At 41.3% G+C, this 21,608-nt stretch overlaps 1 protein-coding gene across 2 annotated transcripts in view; it reads left to right on the forward strand.

Annotated features, from left to right (window-relative positions):
• Positions 1-21,608, forward strand: part of prkg1 (protein kinase cGMP-dependent 1) — a 467,630-nt gene that overhangs the window by 333,889 nt on the left and 112,133 nt on the right. For both annotated transcript variants that reach the window (XM_004915798.4, XM_002935428.5), the window contains exon 5: positions 11,189-11,252. In XM_004915798.4, coding sequence (XP_004915855.1) covers positions 11,189-11,252 — 64 coding nt within the window. The remainder of the gene's footprint in view (positions 1-11,188; positions 11,253-21,608) is intronic.

Genomic DNA, 21,608 nt, shown 5'->3' on the forward strand with positions numbered 1-21,608 from the left:
ATATGGCCTGAAATTGGCCAGATATTGATCGGGCAGGTTAAAAGATTCAGTCGGATCGGGGACCACATCAGCTCGTTGATGCGGTCCCCAAACCGACTGCGCTCATTACAAATGACTGAATTAGCCTAAATTCCCCCGATATCGCCCACCCATAGGTGGGGATATCGGGAGAAGATCAGCTCGCTTGGCGACCACCCCAGGCGAGCGGATCGTTACGTGTATGGCCACCGTAAGGTTAGCTATGCCTGATGTCTAACCCCACCAAGGGCTCTTCTGATATTGAGGACCCAAAGCTCTACCCTAAAACACTTCAGCAAGGGAATCATGTTTAGCCGGAGGATTGATTGATATTATTAGCTTCCCCGCCCCATCTCCTTACTCACTTTCACACTGTAACTTATTTCCTGTAGATAATGTCTTACAGTCTACGGCTAATGGTTTCTATGTGCCGGGGGTCATTGTTGCCACGTCCCAGAGATAAAACTGTCTTTTCTGGTTCCCACGTGCAGGAAATATGATTTTCTTTCCAGCGCCGAGGATATAATCCGGCCGTGTAGTCATATGTTTGGGTTTTTATTGCTTATTGAGTTTCTCTGATCCTCTGGTAGATAGCCCATCCGTCATGCTTGATAGGGCTGATTATCACACAGGTCCTTTTCTTCAGGCTATTTCATATATGTAGGGATTTTTGTTGAAAAATCATTACTCTTAGGCATGGGTCTGCTAATAACATGAAGCACCTGCGGCTATATGGCTGTCCATATCATTTCTTTGAGTCAGAACCTGAGATTTTCCTTTGCAGTATTGTAAAGATCCATCTCTGTCAAGTAACTATTTAAGCACCCATCCATGTCCTCATCCAGCCCCGCCTAGACTACTGCATCTTTCTACTAACTGGCTTCCCAGACTCATTGTTGTATATAATATAAAATCAGAAGGTGCCTTTTGGAAATTGGTGGAGAATGCAGAAGAATGTAGAGAGAAGCAGAGGGTGTATTAATTAACATTGGAGGCAAACATCACCGGGGATGTTGCCCATAGTAACCAATGAGATCTTTGCTTTTGTTTTCTAACTTGTAGGTGACCATTCAAATCCAATTGCTGAAAGTTTGCTCATTTAGTGTTTCAACCTTTGCTCTTGGCAAAGGGGCGTGTCAATGATGTCAGGGGCAGGATCAATGACTTCAAGAGCAAGACCAGTGACGCCAGGCGCATGGTCATTATGTATTAAGATGGGTTTATGATGTATTAGGGCATGGTTATGATGTCATTGGGCAGGGTAACTACGCCGTTCGGATTCGATTGGCTGGTTCAAAACCAGACGGGCGTCAACCCTAGGCTCATTTAAGACCACAACTACACTTTTAGTCATGCAAAAATGGACACAGTCATTGTACGTGTTAACACCATTCATTACAGGTATGGGATCCCTTATCCGGAAACCCGTTATCCAGAAAGCTCAGAATTACGGAAAGCCCATAGACTCCATTTTAATCAAATAATTCAGAATTTGAACACTGCTTTCCTTTTTCTCTGTAATAATAAAACAGTACCTGTACTTGATCCCAACTAAGATATAATTACCCCTTATTGGGGGCAGAACAGCCCTATTGGGTTTATTTCATGGTTAAATGATTCCCTTTTCTCTGTAATAATAAAACAGTACCTGTACTTGATCCCAACTAAGATATAATTACCCCTTATTGGGGGCAGAACAGCCCTATTGGGTTTATTTAATGGTTAAATGATTCCCTTTTCTCTGTAATAATAAAACAGTACCTGTACTTGATCCCAACTAAGATATAAATAATCCTTATTGGATGCAAAACAATCCTATTGGGTTTAATTAATGTTTTATTGATTTTTTAGTAGACTTAAGGTATGGAGATTCAAATTAAGAAAAGACCCCTTATCCGGAATACCCTTGGTCCCGAGCATTCAGGATACCGCGTCCTATACCTGTACTTGTGTGAAAAGACAGCCTTTGCACTTTTCTATTGGATTGCACCATTTATTCTGCACTTTGCACCCTAACCTGATAGTAATAAATTACCCCTACTGTTTCCAGAATGGTGGGACAACCACAATATGAGCCTTCTTTTGTCAGCTGGGGGTTTTATGGTCTCTAGAGACATATTTATTTCCTATAATGATCATTTCTTCCGGCAGGAACCAGTAAAACAAGCATTTATGCATTTCTAAACCACGGACGTGTTGAAAATTGAATGTTAATAAAACATTATCTGTAAAGCCCTTGAATGGTGTAAATACCGCTAAACGGTCAGCGGGGTAGTTTGTCTCCGGCACTAAGCAATCTGGCATTGTCATTGTAATGGGGGTTTGACGTAAGGATTTTATCTCCGTTTTGCACATTGTAATTTCTGGGATTTATGGTCGGAATTATGAATAAGTGTTTAAGATCTCTTCAAATTGTTTTCAAAGGAAGGGGCGGTTTAATCTGTCATGGAGAAAGCAGCACAAGATATCATTGTCACGATTATTTCTATTTAAACAAAAAATGACATCAGATGATAAACTTTGTTGGCCCCTTGGTTTGGGCTCCCATGGAAAAGATATATTTACGTTGTGCTTATTGAGAGGGAAAGTGCTTTGCAGTATCATTCTGTTTGACTGTGGGGCATATTTATAAACATTGGAGACAAACATCGCCGGTGATGTTGCCCATAGCAACCTATCAGCAATTGGATTTGAATGGTCACCTACAAGTTAGAAAACAAAAGCAAAGATGTCATTGGTTGCTATGGGCAACATCCCTGGTGATGTTTATCCCCTCTGCTTCTGTCTCCATTCTTCCGCATTCTCCACCAACTCCCACAAAGGAACCAACAAGAGGGATGGAATATAATGAAAGTGAAGGCTCAGATATGAAAAGCAAATGTGGTTACTGGCTACACAGAGGAGGCAATAGAAAGTTGAAATGGATGAATTCATACTTTTTTATACATCCCGATGTTTCAAGGAACTTTTTGAGACTGCATGGAGTAGAGCTCAGTGGTGGTTAATATTATAAAGTGGTCCTGTGTATAAGATGGTACACGCTCTAGCACCATTGCTTAAACCAGGTTCTACTCTTGGCTTATACTCTTGAAAGTATGAAAGTGATAAGTATCAGTATAAGTGGTAATTCATGGGGTACGTTCTATTTCTAAATTACACTGTTTACATAGCAAATAATTCCCTCTGCCATTTAAACTTTTATTCTTGAACCAACAAATGTATTTGTAGCTGTAATATTGGTGTGTAGGTGCCATCTCAGTGCCTTGTGCCTGAGTCTGAGCTTTCAGCCAGCGCTACACATTAGAACTGCTTTCAGCTAACCTATTGTTTCTCCTACTCCCATGTAACTGGAGGAGTCCCAAGCCGGACTTGGATTTCTTACTATTGAGTGCTATTCTGATACCTACTGGGAGCTGCTATCTTGCTCCCTTCCCATTGTTCTGCTGATCGGCTGCTGGGAGGGGGGGGGATATCACTTCAACTTGCAGCGCAGCAGTAAAGTGTGCCTGAGTCTGAGCTTTCAGAAGGAGCCATCGCTATACATTAGAACTGCTTTCAGCTAACCTATTGTTTCTCCTACTCCCATGTAACTGGAGGAGTCCCAAGCCGGACTTGGATTTCTTACTATTGAGTGCTATTCTGATACCTACTGGGAGCTGCTATCTTGCTCCCTTCCCATTGATCTGCTGATCGGCTGCTGGGGGGGAGGGGGGATATCACTCCAACTTGCAGCGCAGCAGTAAAGTGTGCCTGAGTCTGAGCTTTCAGAAGGAGCCAGCGCTACACATTAGAACTGCTTTCAGCTAACCTATTGTTTCTCCTACTCCCATGTAACTGGAGGAGTCCCAAGCCGGACTTGGATTTCTTACTATTGAGTGCTATTCTGATACCTACTGGGAGCTGCTATCTTGCTCCCTTCCCATTGTTCTGCTGGGGGTGAGGGGGGGATATCTTGGATAAGGGACGTGTATCTGCTGTGCCAGAAGAAGGAAGGAAATAAATAGACTTCTATATTTCAGCAGACAACCTGCATCAAATCAAAATCAAATTTCCATGGGGATAATTACGTTACACATGTTGTGGCGCTAATGTATTGAAAATAGGCCAAAATGCGGCTCAGATAACCCAGAAGCGCATGTCGGCTGCATCATTTATGTTGGTGACATTTGCAGCTGGCTGAAAGCGCAGAGTGGATATTTGGGAAATAGGATTCCTTTCAACCTATGGAAATCATTCGGTGACTTTCTTGACTCCGTCTTTAGCCGAGTAAATAGCTTTTAGCAGTGATACAGCATTCTCCCTCATTCACTCGCAGCCATGATCATGCAAGAAACAAGCAAATGTCAGCGCCATTAGTGCAGCTCATTACACTTGGAAATCACATTGCCCTTTGGTATTAGGCAGCCGCCTGGTCAGGCCAAGATTAAAATGGGAACAGATGATTTTGTGTTTTTTTTCTTCTTTAAAAAAAAGAGTGATTGTTGCAAGAAATGGGAATATTTATGGACATAACTATGTCATTATGGCACAGTACATATGTTCCTTAACTCTGATAGCCTTACATTTGCTCCTAATACAAATAAATACACTTCAAGGTCCCCATTCTGTCTGGCTGCCCCCATAGCAACCCAGTGTAATAGAGGGGGGGGGGGGGGGAATCCCTTCTAAAGGCCATATACGGCGAGATTTTGGGACAACACCTCTTTTCTCACCTAGATACTCCAGGCCACTTCAAGGGCCCCATTCTGTCTGGCTGCCCCCCTAGCAACCCAGTGTAATAGCGGGGGGGGGGGGAATCCCTTCTAAAGGCCATGTACGGCGAGATTTTGGGACAACACCTCTTTTCTCACCTAGATACTCCAGGCCACTTCAAGGGCCCCATTCTGTCTGGCTGCCCCCATAGCAACCCAGTGTAATAGCAGGGGGATCCCATCTAAAGGCCATATATACGGTGAGATTTTGGGACAATGTCTCTTTACTCTCTTAGATACTCCAGGCCACTTCAAGGGCCCCATTCAGTCTGGCTGCCCCCCTAGTGATCCAGTGCAGTAGCAGGGGGGATCCCACCTAATGGCCATTAGGTAGCACTGGTGGGCTCTGGTTGCAATTAAGGCTTATATTTACCCCCCAGCATTCCACCTAAAGGCCAGATTTTGGGACAATGCCTCTTTTCTTTCTTAGATGCCATAGGAAACTCCAGCTTTAAAAAGGCTGCGGATATCGGTTGAGTCGCCAATCGGCCAGGTTAAAAGATTTTGATCGGGCGCCATTGAAAGCGCCCCAGCAAAATCTACGTTCAGGGCTGAATCGGCAGAAGGAGGTAGAATTCCTATTGTTTCTACCTCCATTTCTGACGATTCAGCCCTGAATGTCTGTGGAAGGTGGGAACGATCTTTCGTGCGACCATTGGTCACACGAAAGATTGCAAAATCGCTACGTGTATGGCCACCTTAAGGGTGAAGACACACGGAGCTACTAGTAGCAGCTACTTGTCGTGCCTACTACAATAGACAATGCTGATCATTTACTGATAATTGTCTCTATGTGTGTTTTAGCAGAGGCAATTCTCAGTATTGTCTATGGCAGGGTATTTTCTGGAGTAGCTGTGACAAGTAGCTGCTACTAAGTAGCTCTGTGTGTCTTCACCTTTAGAAAGAATAGACACAAAGAAAGAAAACTCTCCAATGTACAGTCATTACAGAAAGCATTACAGAAGCAATTCTCAGTATTGTCTATGGCAGGGTATTTTCTGGAGTAGCCGTGACAAGTAGCTGCTACTAGTTGTTGCCATAGCTTGCGCTGGCAGGGGGCAATAATGGTCTTACTGCCTACAGGTGGTAAATACAAGCTTTGGTTGCAACCAGAGCCCACAGTGCTCCCTAAATTGAGCAATTGAATAACGTTCAAGTTAAGGAATGGGGGTACATCTACACGCCATCCCCTGGCCACCCCTTATGAATACAGCACAGCCAAATACAGGAAGAAATGTATTCATGGTAGGAACACAGGTCACCACTCCATTTGGATTACATAGACCTGTAGTGATTAATCTATGCTTACGGCAGGGCAAAAAAAACACGTCACTTTGTACCCTGCTGCACAAATGAAATAACCCTTATTTGTTATTTATTTTCTGTAACCTTTCTATGATACAACTGTGATCGGACGCCCTCGCTAAATACATTCCATCAAGGATCCGGCAAAGACAAATACTGTGCTGGTATTCTTTTTATTCTATCTGTTCCATGTCAGTACCTAGTAAAAATATTATATACTTTATTCTCTATACCTGAATTTGTTTCGGCATCAGTAAACTTTTTTGGACATTTCTTTGAGGGTTTTTTTTTGACTGCAAGGAAATAGAACAGTATCATCAGTGTTTCATAAACACCATCATTACATTCTCCCAGACTGCAGAGGAGGATTATTGAACCAATTTCCCTGCATTGACTCCGGCTGCTGCCAAGACAAATGATCTGTCAGGACCAGTTTATAACACACACAGTTTTTGCTCACTATACATTTGTACAGCTTTGCTTTGAGGCCCGGAGAAATGCTGTTTGGGCGATGAGAGAGCCACATAAGCATAATATTTTAATCACAGCATCATCGGGAATAATTACAGTAGAACGGAGGCCAGACAGGCGGGTATTATTCTGTCGCCTGTAGAAAGGAACCTGCAATTCTGATAACATACAAATGTAACGCTTACTAATGCTCGATATTTCAGTTCAGGGTTTACTGAGGCCAAAACCTGATTTGGTAATGGGAAAAAAAACAAAGATTTTGTCATGATATATTATACAGGTATAGGACCCGTTATCCAGAATGCTCAGGACCAAGGGTATTCCGGATAGGGGGTCTTTCCATAATTAGGACTCCATAGTCTACTAAAAAATCAATAAAACATTAATTAAACCCAATAGGATTGTTTAGAATCCAATAAGGGGTAAATATATCTTAGTTGGGATCAAGTACAGGTACTGTTTTATTATTACAGAGAAAAGGGAATCATTTAACCATGAAATAAACCCAATAGGGCTGTTCTGCCCCAATAAGGGGTAATTATATCTTAGTTGGGATCAAGTACAGGTACTGTTTTATTATTACAGAGAAAAGGGAATCATTTAACCATTAATTAATCCCAATAGGACTGTTCTGCCCCCAATAAGGGGTAATTATATCTTAGTTGGGATCAAGTACAGGTACTGTTTTATTATTACAGAGAAAAGGGAATCATTTAACCATTAAATAAACCCAATAGGGCTGTTCTGCCCCAATAAGGGGTAATTATATCTTAGTTGGGATCAAGTACAGGTACTGTTTTATTATTACAGAGAAAAGGGAATCATTTAACCATTAAATAAACCCAATAGGGCTGTTCTGCCCCAATAAGGGGTAATTATATCTTAGTTGGGATCAAGTACAGGTACTGTTTTATTATTACAGAGAAAAGGGAATCATTTAACCATTAATTAATCCCAATAGGACTGTTCTGCCCCCAATAAGGGGTAATTATATCTTAGTTGGGATCAAGTACAGGTACTGTTTTATTATTACAGAGAAAAGGGAATCATTTAACCATTAAATAAACCCAATAGGGCTGTTCTGCCCCCAATAAGGGGTAATTATATCTTAGTTGGGATCAAGTACAGGTACTGTTTTATTATTACAGAGAAAAGGGAATCATTTAACCATTAAATAAACCCTAAGTTATGGAGATCCAAATTATAGAAAGATTCCTTATCCGGAAAACTCCCAGTCCTGAGAATTCTGGTTAAGTGGTCCCGTGCCTGTAACTGTATTATAAAGCAAAATGAAAATATTATTCTGATTAATCTAGACTTTTCACCTTAAACACCTCCTTTATTGTGTTTTCCCATAAACACTCTTCTTTGTTGTTACTTATTTATGATATTATTAGAGCTGTCTGGACACCGAGCAATAGAGTTGCTTATTACAAAGGCCAATGGCTGTTAAGCCTCGGCAGCAATTACAGTACCAGTAATAATGATGGGGTTAGTGTAAGGCTAACATTTCATACAGCGCTGCCGTACTAATATGGAGCTGAATCGGCAGCAGGGTGTGTCGGTGCTAAAACACAGCAGGTTCTTTTTACCGGTTATTGATAGAGCAGAATCTGCCAGTTATAGATTAGACAAGGCTCGCGCTCCGTTTCCTGCCAGAATCCAATTTCCCATCCTTAATGGAATTGTTATATCATTAATCTCTCATTAACCTCAGTAAAAATAACTTGCAGTTTGCGTGTCCTTAAACACCAAAAAAGGAGGCAAATAATAATCAGATGAATAATAAGATGTGATAAATGTATCCTATTTTTAAGCCTGGGATTTATTTAGCCTCATTTATCTGCATTATATTCTTGATACATGAAAGCCACCATGATGGCCCAAGACCGAAATCATTGGTTGGGAAGCTCATGTTTCATTCATTGGACCCTCTTCCACGTTGGTTGTGACTTGTAAGTAGTGATGTTTCGCCAGGCATGGATTTGCGGCGAATTTCGACATTTCACCATTGGCGGGTTGTTTTGCGAAACGGATGAAAAAATTTGCCGCGTGTCCAAAAATTGACAAAAGAATAGCCGTGCGTCACAAAAGAATAGCGGCGGGCGACAAAAGAATAGCCGCGCGTCGAAAGAATAGCCACACGACAAAAGAATAGCCACGCGTCGAAAGAATAGCCGCGGGCGACAAAAGAATAGTGGCGGGCGACAAAAGAATAGCTGTGCGTCAACAGAATAGCCACGCGTTGAAAGAATAGCCGCGGGCGACAAAAGAATAGTGGCGGGCGACAAAAGAATAGCCGCGCGTCGAAAGAATAGCTGCGGGCAACAAAAGTATAGTGGCGGGCGACAAAAGAATAACCGCACGTCGAAAGAATAGCCACATGACAAAAGAATAGGCATGCATCGAAAGAATAGCCGCGGGCGACAAAAGAATAGTGGCAGGCGACAAAAGAATAGCCGCGCGTCGAAAGAATAGCTGCGGGCGACAAAAGAATAGGGGCGGGCGACAAAAGAATAACCGCACGTCGAAAGAATAGCCACACGACAAAAGAATAGGCACGCGTCTAAAGAATAGCCGCGGGTGACAAAAGAATAGTGGCGGGCGACAAAAGAATAGCCGCGCGTCAAAAGAATAGCCACACAACAAAAGAATAGCCACGCATCGAAAGAATAGCCACGGGCGACAAAAGAATAGTGACGGGCGACAAAAGAATAACCGCACGTCGAAAGAATAGCCACACGACAAAAGAATAGGCACGCGTCTAAAGAATAGCCGCGGGTGACAAAAGAATAGTGGTGGGCGACAAAAGAATAGCCGCGCGTCAAAAGAATAGCCACACAACAAAAGAATAGCCACACAACAAAAGAATAGCCACGCATCGAAAGAATAGCCACGGGCGACAAAAGAATAGTGACGGGCGACAAAAGAATAGCCGCGCGTCAAAAGAATAGCCGTACGACAAAAGAATAGCCGCGGGCGACAATTTTTTTGACGCACAACATTTTCCAAGTTTTGCAAATTTTTCACCGCTTTTTCGGCGAAGCGAAACGGGACAGATTCGCTTATCACTACTTGCAGTGATGAGAACTCTCAGAACTCTCAGAATTCCTAGCAATAGGCAAGGTCCCCTGGGAAGCTTCAGATGTCACCTGGCCACCTAGGAGGATATGGACTTCATTACGATCAACTCCCCCACAATGTAACGCAAACATCTGACCCTTTGTATACTACACATTATATAAACTGGTATCTGGGAAGATGAATCACGTTTTTATAAACCCTCCGAAGTACTGGTTTATTGGAAATAAATGTTCCCTGTCATGTTCCTATACATGCTTGCCTGGGGACTGTGAGCCCCGTGAAGTAGGGACCCTCTTCCCCCCTGTGTCCCTCAACGGGGGCCACTTAACCTTTCATACTGTGTATATTTCTGTTTTTAAAATAAGTACAGTAGCGTTGTATGAATAAAGATATACATATACAGAAATAAATGGGTGTAGAAGAGACATTTCATTCTTTATAGATATTGTGTGATACTCCTTGCTATCCCAAAATTGCTACTGAGTTCACTGAATTGTGACAGAGATTAATACATCATCAATATATCTATGACAGAGCTTAATATATAATTAATAAATCGTATGATAGAGATTAGTATTTCATCAATATATCTTCAGCCCCTTCAGGTGTCATAGAAATATTGTACAAGTATGGGATCCTTTATCCGGAAACCCGTTATCCAGAAAGTTCTGAATTACAGAAGGGCCATCTCCCATAGACTCCATTATAAGCAAATAATTCTAATTTTTGAAAATGATTTCCTTTTTCTCTATAATAATAAATCAGTACCTTGTACTTGATCCCAACTAAGTTATAAATAATCCTTATTGGGGGCAGAACAGTCCTATTGGGTTTATTTAATGGTTAAATGATTCCCTTTTCTCTGTAATAATAAAACAGTACCTTGTAATTGATCGCAACTAAGATATAATGACCCCTTATTGGGGCAGAACAGCCCTATTGGGTTTATTTCATGGTTAAATGATTCCCTTTTCTCTGTAATAATAAAACAGTACCTGTACTTGATCCCAACTAAGATATAATTACCCCTTATTGGGGGCAGAACAGCCCTATTGGGTTTATTTAATGGTTAAATGATTCCCTTTTCTCTGTAATAATAAAACAGTACCTGTACTTGATCCCAACTAAGATATAATTACCCCTTATTGGGGGCAGAACAGCCCTATTGGGTTTATTTCATGGTTAAATGATTCCCTTTTCTCTGTAATAATAAAACAGTACCTGTACTTGATCCCAACTAAGATATAATTACCCCTTATTGGGGCAGAACAGCCCTATTGGGTTTATTTATTATTTAAATGATTTTTAGCTGACTTAAGTTATGAAGGTCCAAATTACGGAAAGATCCCTTATCCGGAAAACCCCAGGTCCCGAGCATTCTGGTTAACAGATCCAATACCTGTATAAGCTTATTCAAAAGCAATGGATTAGCACAAAAAAAACAGGGCAAAGGTTGAATATGTAAGAACTAGACCGTTACACCAATCTTCTGGTTATCAAATAACTTTGATCTCTGCAAAAAAAATATATATATTAACGTGTCTGTTTTATTTTTACAGTGTCCCAACATTCCAGAGCCTTCCTGAAGAAATTGTTAGCAAGCTTGCTGATGTGCTTGAAGAGGTAAGAATGTAACAAAAAAAGAAAATCATAGTTTCTGGGAAAATCCTCATGGGGTTTTACTGATGAATTTGCCTGGTTTTCATCCATTGCTATAGATCATAGGAGGCTGAAAGCCTTCAAAAATCATTATTCTGAGATGAAAATCGTTGCCAGGATTGAAGTTATTAGAGGATAAACAGATATTGACATTAATGTACAGGTATGGGATCCGTTACCCGGAAACCCATTATCCAGGGAGTTCTGAATTACGGAAAGGCCGTCTCCCATAGACTCCATTATAAGCAAATAATTCTAATTTTTGAAAATGATTTCCTTTTTCTCTGTAATAATAAAACAAAACCTTGTACTTGATCCCAACTAAGATATAATTACCCCTTATTGGGGGCAGAACAGCCCTATTGGGTTTATTTCATGGTTAAATGATTCCCTTTTCTCTGTAATAATAAAACAGTACCTGTACTTGATCCCAACTAATATATAATTACCCCTTATTGGGGCAGAACAGCCCTATTGGGTTTATTTCATGGTTAAATGATTCCCTTTTCTCTGTAATAATAAAACAGTACCTGTACTTGATCCCAACTAAGATATAATTACCCCTTATTGGGGCAGAACAGCCCTATTGGGTTTATTTCATGGTTAAATGATTCCCTTTTCTCTGTAATAATAAAACAGTACCTGTACTTGATCCCAACTAAGATATAATTACCCCTTATTGGGGGCATTGGGTAATAGTATATAGGAGAACTTTTCATCATTCAGACCTTTCTGGATAACGGATCCCATACCTGTACCAAAAATGAATGTAAGCATTTACAGATAGGCTTTCCAGATTTCGAAATGCTGTTATTCAAAGTGATTTTGTCTTAGGAACATAAATACTGGGGTACAGAGTGGAATTAAACAGATAAATACTATGATTATAAAACAATAAACAATTAAAGTAGTTTTCTTTTTTTAACCTTATCATGTTTGATGGAAATTTCCCAGATTAAGTAAAGACTGAATACTGTTCAACCTAATACAATAAATGTTCAGTGTGCGGCTTCAGCGGGACCGGTCCCCCCCACGCCCTAAGTACACACACGTACACGCACTTTATTTTCTTTTCATTTTCGGCTCTCGGGAATTATACAGTGTAATATTTATTCAGATAATGTAAATCATTTCATGTCGAAAATGAATAAATTCCTGTGAGAGGTTCTGTTTTTACAGTGAGAGAAATAACTGCTAATAGAAAATAAACCACAAGTGTTGACTGTAGAATGTATAAAGCTTTCGCTGTATTCAGCGGTTTCACAGTGTTTCCTTCAACCCGTTTTTATTTGAAGTTATAAAGGCCTGGAACGGCATCACAGGAGCGGGGCTTCTGATTCTTAAAGAGAACGACAATCTGTCGCCTTGTAATTGTTATCAAAGGGAATGCGAATCCTAAATAGAAATGAATGTCAAATTGCTGACTTTTACTATTGTGACATGCTGACTGCCTGTATATGTACTTTTTGGGGGAATTAGCTACGGTAGGCAGGTAAGCAGAGGATCAGGAGCATAGAGACAGGGACAGAACTTCTTCAGGCAAAATACAGGTTTATTTAGGGCAAATTCTTCCCACCATAAGGGCTCTGGCACACGGGGAGATTAGTCGCCCGCGACAAATCTCCCTGTTCGCGGGCGACTAATCTCTCCGAGTTGCCATAAGTTGCCATGTAAGTCGCCGGTGGGATGGCACACATGGCGGTGTGATTTCGGCAAATCGCAGAAAATGCCTCGCGAGGCAACTTCGGCGATTTTCCGAAATCGTGCCGCCGCGTGTGCCATCCCACTGGCAACTTACATTTTTGCCGGTGGGATGGCAACTCGGGGAGATTAGTCGCCCGCGAATAGGGATGTAGCGAACCTAAAAAAAAAAGTTTGCGAACACGTTCGCGAACTTACGCCAAAAAGCGCGAATATTCGCGAACTTTGCGAACCCCATAGACTTCAATGGGAAGGCGAACTTTAAAACCTAGAAAAGCCATTTCTGGCCAGAAAACTGATTTTAAAGTTGTTTAAAGGGTGCCACGACCTGGACAGGGGCATGCAGGAGGGGGATCAAGGGCAAAAACTTCTCTAAAAAATACTTTGTTGAAAAAACGTTGCGTAAAAACGGGCAGACCTAGCGGAAATACGCTGCGTTTTTTGCTATTTCGCGCTATTGGCACCATGGAAACGGGATTTGCTTACACCAGTACTAGGCTGAAAAACGCCATGTGTGGTTGTGCGGCGGTTTTTAGGCTGAGAAAAAACGCAGAGAAAAAAAACGCGGCGAGCCCAAATTGCGAACATACGCGGAAAGTTCGCGAACTTGCGCGTTCGCGAACACCCGATGTTCGCGCGAATTAGTTCGCCGGCGAACAGTTCGCTACATCTCTATCCGCGAACAGGGAGATTTGTCGCGGGCGACTAATCTCCCCGTGTGCCAGAGCCCTTAAGCTCACAGGAACATGGTAGTTTGTTGGGAAATGCTAGTTTGTTGAGGGGATCCTTAATGGAGAAGGATCAGGGTTTTTTTTAATATAACAAGTTGTCTAACATGTTCTTTTTTCCCATAAAAACAATCAACGCACCAGAGGCCCCCCCTTTAGATTAGAGGAACGGAGCTTCAGATGGGGTTTTTTGCCTTCCTCTGGATCAACTGGCAGTTAGGCAGGTTATATATAGGCATTATGGTTGAACGTGATGGACGTATGTCTTTTTTCAACCCAACTTACTATGTTACTATGTTAAGAGCATAACTAAATTGCTAAGTGACTTGAACACAGCATTAGTAGAGGCACGACTAATAAGTAGCTCCTTCCAGAGTCAAGGGACAATCGGCGAGAAGGCCAACAAGCAAGAGAGGGCTCTTTACATAATAGAGAGCATCCTTGAGCAGATGCCAGTAACCAGCAGGCACATCTCGTTCAGGAGAGGGGAAACCCAAGAAAATGAGTTAATTTATAGAACTACAGAACTTTACAACACAAGCTTGGGAAGAGAAGCCAATGGATTGGAGAAGGGTCTCATCTATAGCTTGGGGTTGGCTCATCACACAGAGCTGCTTAACGTTCACGGGGATTATCGCTTCCCCACTTTTTCGCATTTTCTCCGTTTCTATGTTTATTGTGTTGCCTTTGATGTTGCCTCCTTGTTTGCATGGCTCTCACATTCCCAATCCTCAGCCACTTTGCTCGGTAATCCCTTATTGTGCCGATGGCAGGAGTATTAGCATAGTTAAGAGGAATTGATCGGTGCTAAAGCCAAATTTTTGGTGTTAAGCAGCTCGGAAGTACTTTAGCTGATCGAGATCATATTTAGCATGCTAACATGTTTTGACAAGTGTAAATTATATGGAAAGGGACTGGATACAGTTTTACATTAAAGCTGTTTATAACATAGGGGTTTTTTAATCACTAAAAGAGATTATAAGATGTTCGAACCATTGCTACAACGCACGTTTCCATTTCCTTTCTACCTACCATAGGGCGATCAGCCTATGTCACTATTTATTGGGTCTGTGGGGGGCTGATTAGGCTTCTGTGTACTTTATATGCCAGGGCCTATTATGAATCTTACAGTGAGGGGCTTGTTATGGTATTAATACAGGTACCGGACCCCTTATCCGGAAACCCATTATCCAGAAAGTTCCGAATTATGAAAAAGGTCATCTCCCATAGACTCCATTTTAATCAAATAATTCACATTTTTAAAAATTATTTTCCTTTTTCGCTGTAATAATAAAACAGTACCTGTACTTTATCCCAACTAAGATATAATTACCCCTTATTGGGGGTAGAACAGCCCTATTGGGTTTATTTCATGGTTAAATGATCCCCTTTTCTCTGTAATAATAAAACAGTACCTGTACTTGATCCCAACTAAGATATAATTACCCCTTATTGGGGGCAGAACAGCCCTATTGGGTTTATTTCATGGTTAAATGATTCCCTTTTCTCTGTAATAATAAAACAGTACCTGTACTTGATCCCAACTAAGATATAATTACCCCTTATTGGGGGCAGAACAGCCCTATTGGGTTTATTTAATGGTTAAATGATTCCCTTTTCTCTGTAATAATAAAACAGTACCTGTACTTGATCCCAACTAAGGTATAATTACCCCTTATTGGGGCAGAACAGCCCTATTGGGTTTATTTCATGGTTAAATGATTCCCTTTTCTCTGTAATAATAAAACAGTATCTGTACTTGATCCCAACTGATATAATTACCCCTTATTGGGGGTAGAACAGCCCTATTGGGTTTATTTCATGGTTAAATGATTCCCTTTTCTCTGTAATAATAAAACAGTATCTGTACTTGATCCCAACTGATATAATTACCCCTTATTGGGGGTAGAACAGCCCTATTGGGTTTATTTCATGGTTAAATGATTCCCTTTTCTCTGTAATAATAAAACAGTACCTGTACTTGATCCCAACTAAGATATAATTACCCCTTATTGGGGGCAGAACAGCCCTATTGGGTTTATTTAATGGTTAAATGATTCCCTTTTCTCTGTAATAATAAAACAGTACCTGTACTTGATCCCAACTAAGATATAATTACCCCTTATTGGGGGCAGAACAGCCCTATTGGGTTTATTTAATGGTTAAATGATTCCCTTTTCTCTGTAATAATAAAACAGTACCTGTACTTGATACCAACTAAGATTTAATTCATCCTTATTGGAGGCAAAACCATCCTATTGGGTTTAATTACTGTTTAAATATTTTTTTTAGTAGACTTAAGGTAGGAGATCTGAATTACGGAAAGACCCCGTATGGAAAACCCCAGGTCCTGACCATTCTGGATAATGGGTCCCATACCTGTACTGATACCCAACCTCCCCTCCCAGCAGCAGATTCAGATAGCTGAAAGCAGTTCTAATGTATAGCACTGGCTCCTTCTGAAAGCTCAGACTCAGGCACACTTTACTGCTACGCTGCAAGTTGGAGTGATATCCCCCCCCCTCACCCCCAGCAGCCGATCAGCAGATCAATGGGAAGGGAGCAAGATAGCAGCTCCCAGTAGGTATCAGAATAGCACTCAATAGTAAGAAATCCAAGTCTGGCTTGGGACTCCTCCAGTTACATGGGAGTAGGAGAAACAATAGGTTAGCTGAAAGCAGTTCTAATGTGTAGCACTGGCTCCTTCTGAAAGCTCAGACTCAGGCACACTTTACTGCTGCGCTGCAAGTTGGAGTGATATCCCCCCCCCCACTCCCATATTATCATATTATAGGGTTAGATGGGTGTTAGGAACACAAGTCATTCATCAAGTAAAGACCTCTGGCAGCCCATGTATTATCAAGTACGGGGTAGCTTTTGATTCAGATATTGGGTTTCTCTTGTACAGTAGTTGAGGACAAGTTGAGATCATCCAACGCTTTTGTGTAAATCTTCTCCAAATCAGAAGCATGTTTGTGCTACAGATATCTTCAGATGTCCGTATCATTGACTTAACATGGAATTTTCTATGTGTCCCCATGGATTTCTGGGGGCGAGTAACTGCCTTTAAGGCTCAGCTAGATAATATCTCTGGAGCCGGAGAGTTGATAATATACTGTAGATCAGTGGTCCTCAACCTTCCTAATGCCATTCCTCATGTTGTGGTGACCCCCAACCATAAATTTATTCCTAAGACCATCGGAAATATGTGTTTTCCCATAGTCGACCCCTGTGAAAGGGTTGTTCAACCCCCAAAGGGGTCCCTGTAGATAGATAGATAGATTATAGATAGATAAATAAGGCATTTATTGCTCTTTCTCTCCTTTTCCTGCGTTTCTCCCATGCTTTATTAGATTGCCAGTCTTGTAGCAGAGTCTATTTTGCCAATATTCTCGGCGTGTTTCACTCGGCACTTTACCCAGCTTGTTTTCTCCCCCGCTGGACAAAGTGGCCGGCTCAACAGCGGGTTCAGGCATTCCAAAACAACCTCTAAGCGTTATTGCTTTTGCTACACTGCATGCTCATTGCAAATGGATAGAAACAATTGACTTTCTCTGGAGGAAAGGCATCTCTCCTGCATACTGACTCCTGCTTCTCTCCGCTAACTGGCTTAAGTGACAGAAATTACAGTAAGCAAATAAAATTAATCTTTTTTTCCTTAGCTTGGGGAAATCTGAGCGGACGCAGCTTTGCTTTTTGCCCCAAGGTTTGGGCCCAAATGAAAATGCTGAGCCCCCAAAGCTGCCGAATAAATTGCCGGTGGCTTCTCTGTGTTTGTGACAGGAGCCCATTAGTCATTCCGGAGGTGTAAGGGGAGCTTAAGCGCGTCTCAGGCTGTAAGTGCAGAAAAATCCACTGCTCTGTAGGACTGGCACTGTCAGGGACTGGATTGGATTGTTTGCTTTGAGTTTATTGTTTATACGTGTGCTGTCAATTTGTTCCGTATGACATCAGTCCCAGAGACAGTACGGTGGGGTTTATTCACATTTACCATTTTTATGAGTCTAAAAGTCTGGCCATTTCATTATTAACTTGGGCCCCATTAGGCTATTGCCAAACAAGAATTTTGACCGTCATTGTTACATGACCAATACACACTGCATGCTGATTGGTTACTGTCTAGACCTGATGCAAACTGCCCCTGCTCTTATAAGCTCAGTCTATAGTTTACAGTAGGGGGTACATTATCCCTTATAATACATGAGTGATACTCAGAGTTCCCTGTATAACTCAGCCTGCAGCCTTGTGCCTTTATATGGGGGGCACAGAACCCCTCAGTGACTGCTAATATCCTTATCATTTACAGTAGGGGGTACATTATCCCTTATAATACATGAGTGATACTCAGAGTTCCCTGTATAACTCAGCCTGCAGCCTTGTGCCTTTATATGGGCACAGAACCCCTCAGTGACTGCTAATATCCTTATCATTTACAGTAGGGGGTACATTATCCCTTATAATACATGAGTGATACTCAGAGTTCCCTGTATAACTCAGCCTGCAGCCTTGTGCCTTTATATGGGCACAGAACCCCTCAGTGACTGCTAATATCCTTATCATTTACAGTAGGGGGTACATTATCCCTTATAATACATGAGTGATACTCAGAGTTCCCTGTATAACTCAGCCTGCAGCCTTGTGCCTTTATATGGGCACAGAACCCCTCAGTGACTTCTAAAATCCTTATAATTTACAGTAGGGGGTACATTATCCCTTATAATACATGAGTGATACTCAGAGTTCCCTGTATAACTCAGCCTGCAGCCTTGTGCCTTTATATGGGCACAGAACCCCTCAGTGACTGCTAATATCCTTACCATTTACAATTGGGGGTACATTATCCCTTATAATACATGAGTGATACTCAGAGTTCCCTGTATAACTCAGCCTGCAGCCTTGTGTCTTTACATGGGCACAGAACCCCTCAGTGACTTCTAAAATCCTTATCATTTACAGTAGGGGGTACATTATCCCTTATAATACACAAGGGATACCATCTGTGGGTGCCCTGGGGTTACATTATCCCTTGTATCTAACATACAAGGAGCCTGGGCTACAGCTCGGAGCTGAAGATGAAGCAGTGATTATATAATTATACATTATCTTCGAGTGTTTAGAGGCACTCGGCCTCCATTCTCTCTGTTGAGCGCTTATTTCATGGATGGATTGTTTTCTAGTAAACACTCATTAACCCTCCCATGCAAGAATATCAGATCTGTGTCTCTCCTTGCATTGAATTCTTTGTGCCGGGATACTATGAAAGCCTATACTCCAAATGGTTTGGCCCCAATATCCCACTCTTCTTTTTCAGGTGGCAGTTCAGTCCAAATTTCCCATGTTGCCCACTCACAGGCTGAGCCCTTGTATTAATTAGCTTCCCCTTTGATGATGATTGTATCTCTATGGCTTAGCAGTTCTGTACAACTGTCCCTAAAGCCAATGACCCACTTGGCCACTGCTCCTCGGCGTTGCTAGGCCTGACGTACGCCTATCAGATTGCTTTGTGCTGCTCCATTTCACTACCCCCTCTGCATGTCAATGCCTGCCCTACATCAGCCGGACTTGGGAACAGAAGCCGCCGCCGCTGCTCCGGGAACATCTGAGATCAGAAGTAGTGCATGCCCTTGCTTAGTACATACCGTCTGTAATATTAATATCTCAACTTAGAAAGTTCTGTGTTTATTGTTCCCTTTCGGTATTGTGTTTCCTCGCTGTTCTGTGTCAAACAAATGCCCGGCATTCTGTGTGATCTGGCACGGTGCCCTTCAGTTATTCCTGTCTGTGCCAGGAAGGTACTTAGTTCTGCTGTTCTGCTTTTGACAAATTCTCGCCAGCCGCCGGCAGTATATTACTGGCCCAAGAAGCCCATGGATTTTATTTCCCGCTGTATATCTTTCCTGTAGTGACCTAGTCCTTGAGCAGGAGACGGGGAGCGCTAAATACCTCTTCCTCCGCCTCGAGATCTTATTAACACTTTGCATTCATATCTTTCCCAACTATCTTTATCTCATAAACCCACTCATATTCATAATATCTCATTATTAAAACTCTATACAGGTATAGGACCCATTATCCAGAATGCTCAGGACCAAGAGTATTCCGGATAAGGGTTCTTTCCATTATTTGGATCTCCATACCTTAAGTCTACTAAAAAATTAATAAAACATTAATTAAACCCAATAGGGCTGTTCTGCCCCCAATAAGGGGTAATTATATCTTAGTTGGGATCAAGTACAGGTACTGTTTTATTATTACAGAGAAAAGGGAATCATTTAACCATTAAATAAACCCAATAGGGCTGTTCTGCCCCCAATAAGGGGTAATTATATCTTAGTTGGGATCAAGTACAGATACTGTTTTATTATTACAGAGAAAAGGGAATCATTTAACCATGAAATAAACCCAATAGGCTGTTCTGCCCCAATAAGGGGTAATTATATCTTAGTTGGGATCAAGTACAGGTACTGTTTTATTATTACAGAGAAAAGGGAATCATTTAACCATGAAATAAACCCAATAGGGCTGTTCTGCCCCCAATAAGGGGTAATTATATCTTAGTTGGGATCAAGTACAGGTACTGTTTTATTATTACAGAGAAAAGGGAATAATTTAACCATGAAATAAACCCAATAGGGTTGTTCTGCCCCCAATAAGGGGTAATTATATCTTAGTTGGGATCAAGTACAGGTACTGTTTTATTATTACAGAGAAAAGGGAATCATTTAACCATGAAATAAACCCAATAGGGCTGTTCTGCCCCAATAAGGGGTAATTATATCTTAGTTGGGATCAAGTACAGGTACTGTTTTATTATTACAGAGAAAAGGGAATCATTTAACCATGAAATAAACCCAATAGGGCTGTTCTGCCCCCAATAAGGGGTAATTATATCTTAGTTGGGATCAAGTACAGGTACTGTTTTATTATTACAGAGAAAAGGGAATCATTTAACCATGAAATAAACCCAATAGGGCTGTTCTGCCCCCAATAAGGGGTAATTATATCTTAGTTGGGATCAAGTACAGGTACTGTTTTATTATTACAGAGAAAAGGGAATCATTTAACCATGAAATAAACCCAATAGGGCTGTTCTGCCCCAATAAGGGGTAATTATATCTTAGTTGGGATCAAGTACAGGTACTGTTTTATTATTACAGAGAAAAGGGAATCATTTAACCATGAAATAAACCCAATAGGGCTGTTCTGCCCCCAATAAGGGGTAATTATATCTTAGTTGGGATCAAGTACAGGTACTGTTTTATTATTACAGAGAAAAGGGAATCATTTAACCATGAAATAAACCCAATAGGGCTGTTCTGCCCCCAATAAGGGGTAATTATATCTTAGTTGGGATCAAGTACAGGTACTGTTTTATTATTACAGAGAAAAGGGAATCATTTAACCATTAAATAAACCCATAGGGCTGTTCTGCCCCCAATAAGGGGTAATTATATCTTAGTTGGGATCAAGTACAGGTACTGTTTTATTATTACAGAGAAAAGGGAATCATTTAACCATTAAATAAACCCAATAGGACTGTTCTGCCCCCAATAAGGGGTAATTATATCTTAGTTGGGATCAAGTACAGGTACTGTTTTATTATTACAGAGAAAAAGGACATTTTTAAAAATGTAAATTATTTGATTACAATGAAGTCTATGGGAGATGGTCTTTCCATAAATTGGAACTTTCTGGATAATGGGTTTCCGGATAAGAGGTCCGATACCTGTATCAGTAAATATTGCCCTTTTACATCCTTTCCCTTTAGCCGCCATTTAGTGATGGGCTGTGTGCTCCCTCAGAGTTCACATGACAGGAAATAATGTAGCTCTAACTGTAACAGGAAGTAGTGTGGGAGTAAAAGAAAGAACTTGGTCCATTACTTCCAATA

The sequence above is a fragment of the Xenopus tropicalis genome, chromosome 7, assembly GCF_000004195.4.
Source record: "Xenopus tropicalis strain Nigerian chromosome 7, UCB_Xtro_10.0, whole genome shotgun sequence".
Lineage (NCBI taxonomy): Eukaryota > Metazoa > Chordata > Amphibia > Anura > Pipidae > Xenopus > Xenopus tropicalis.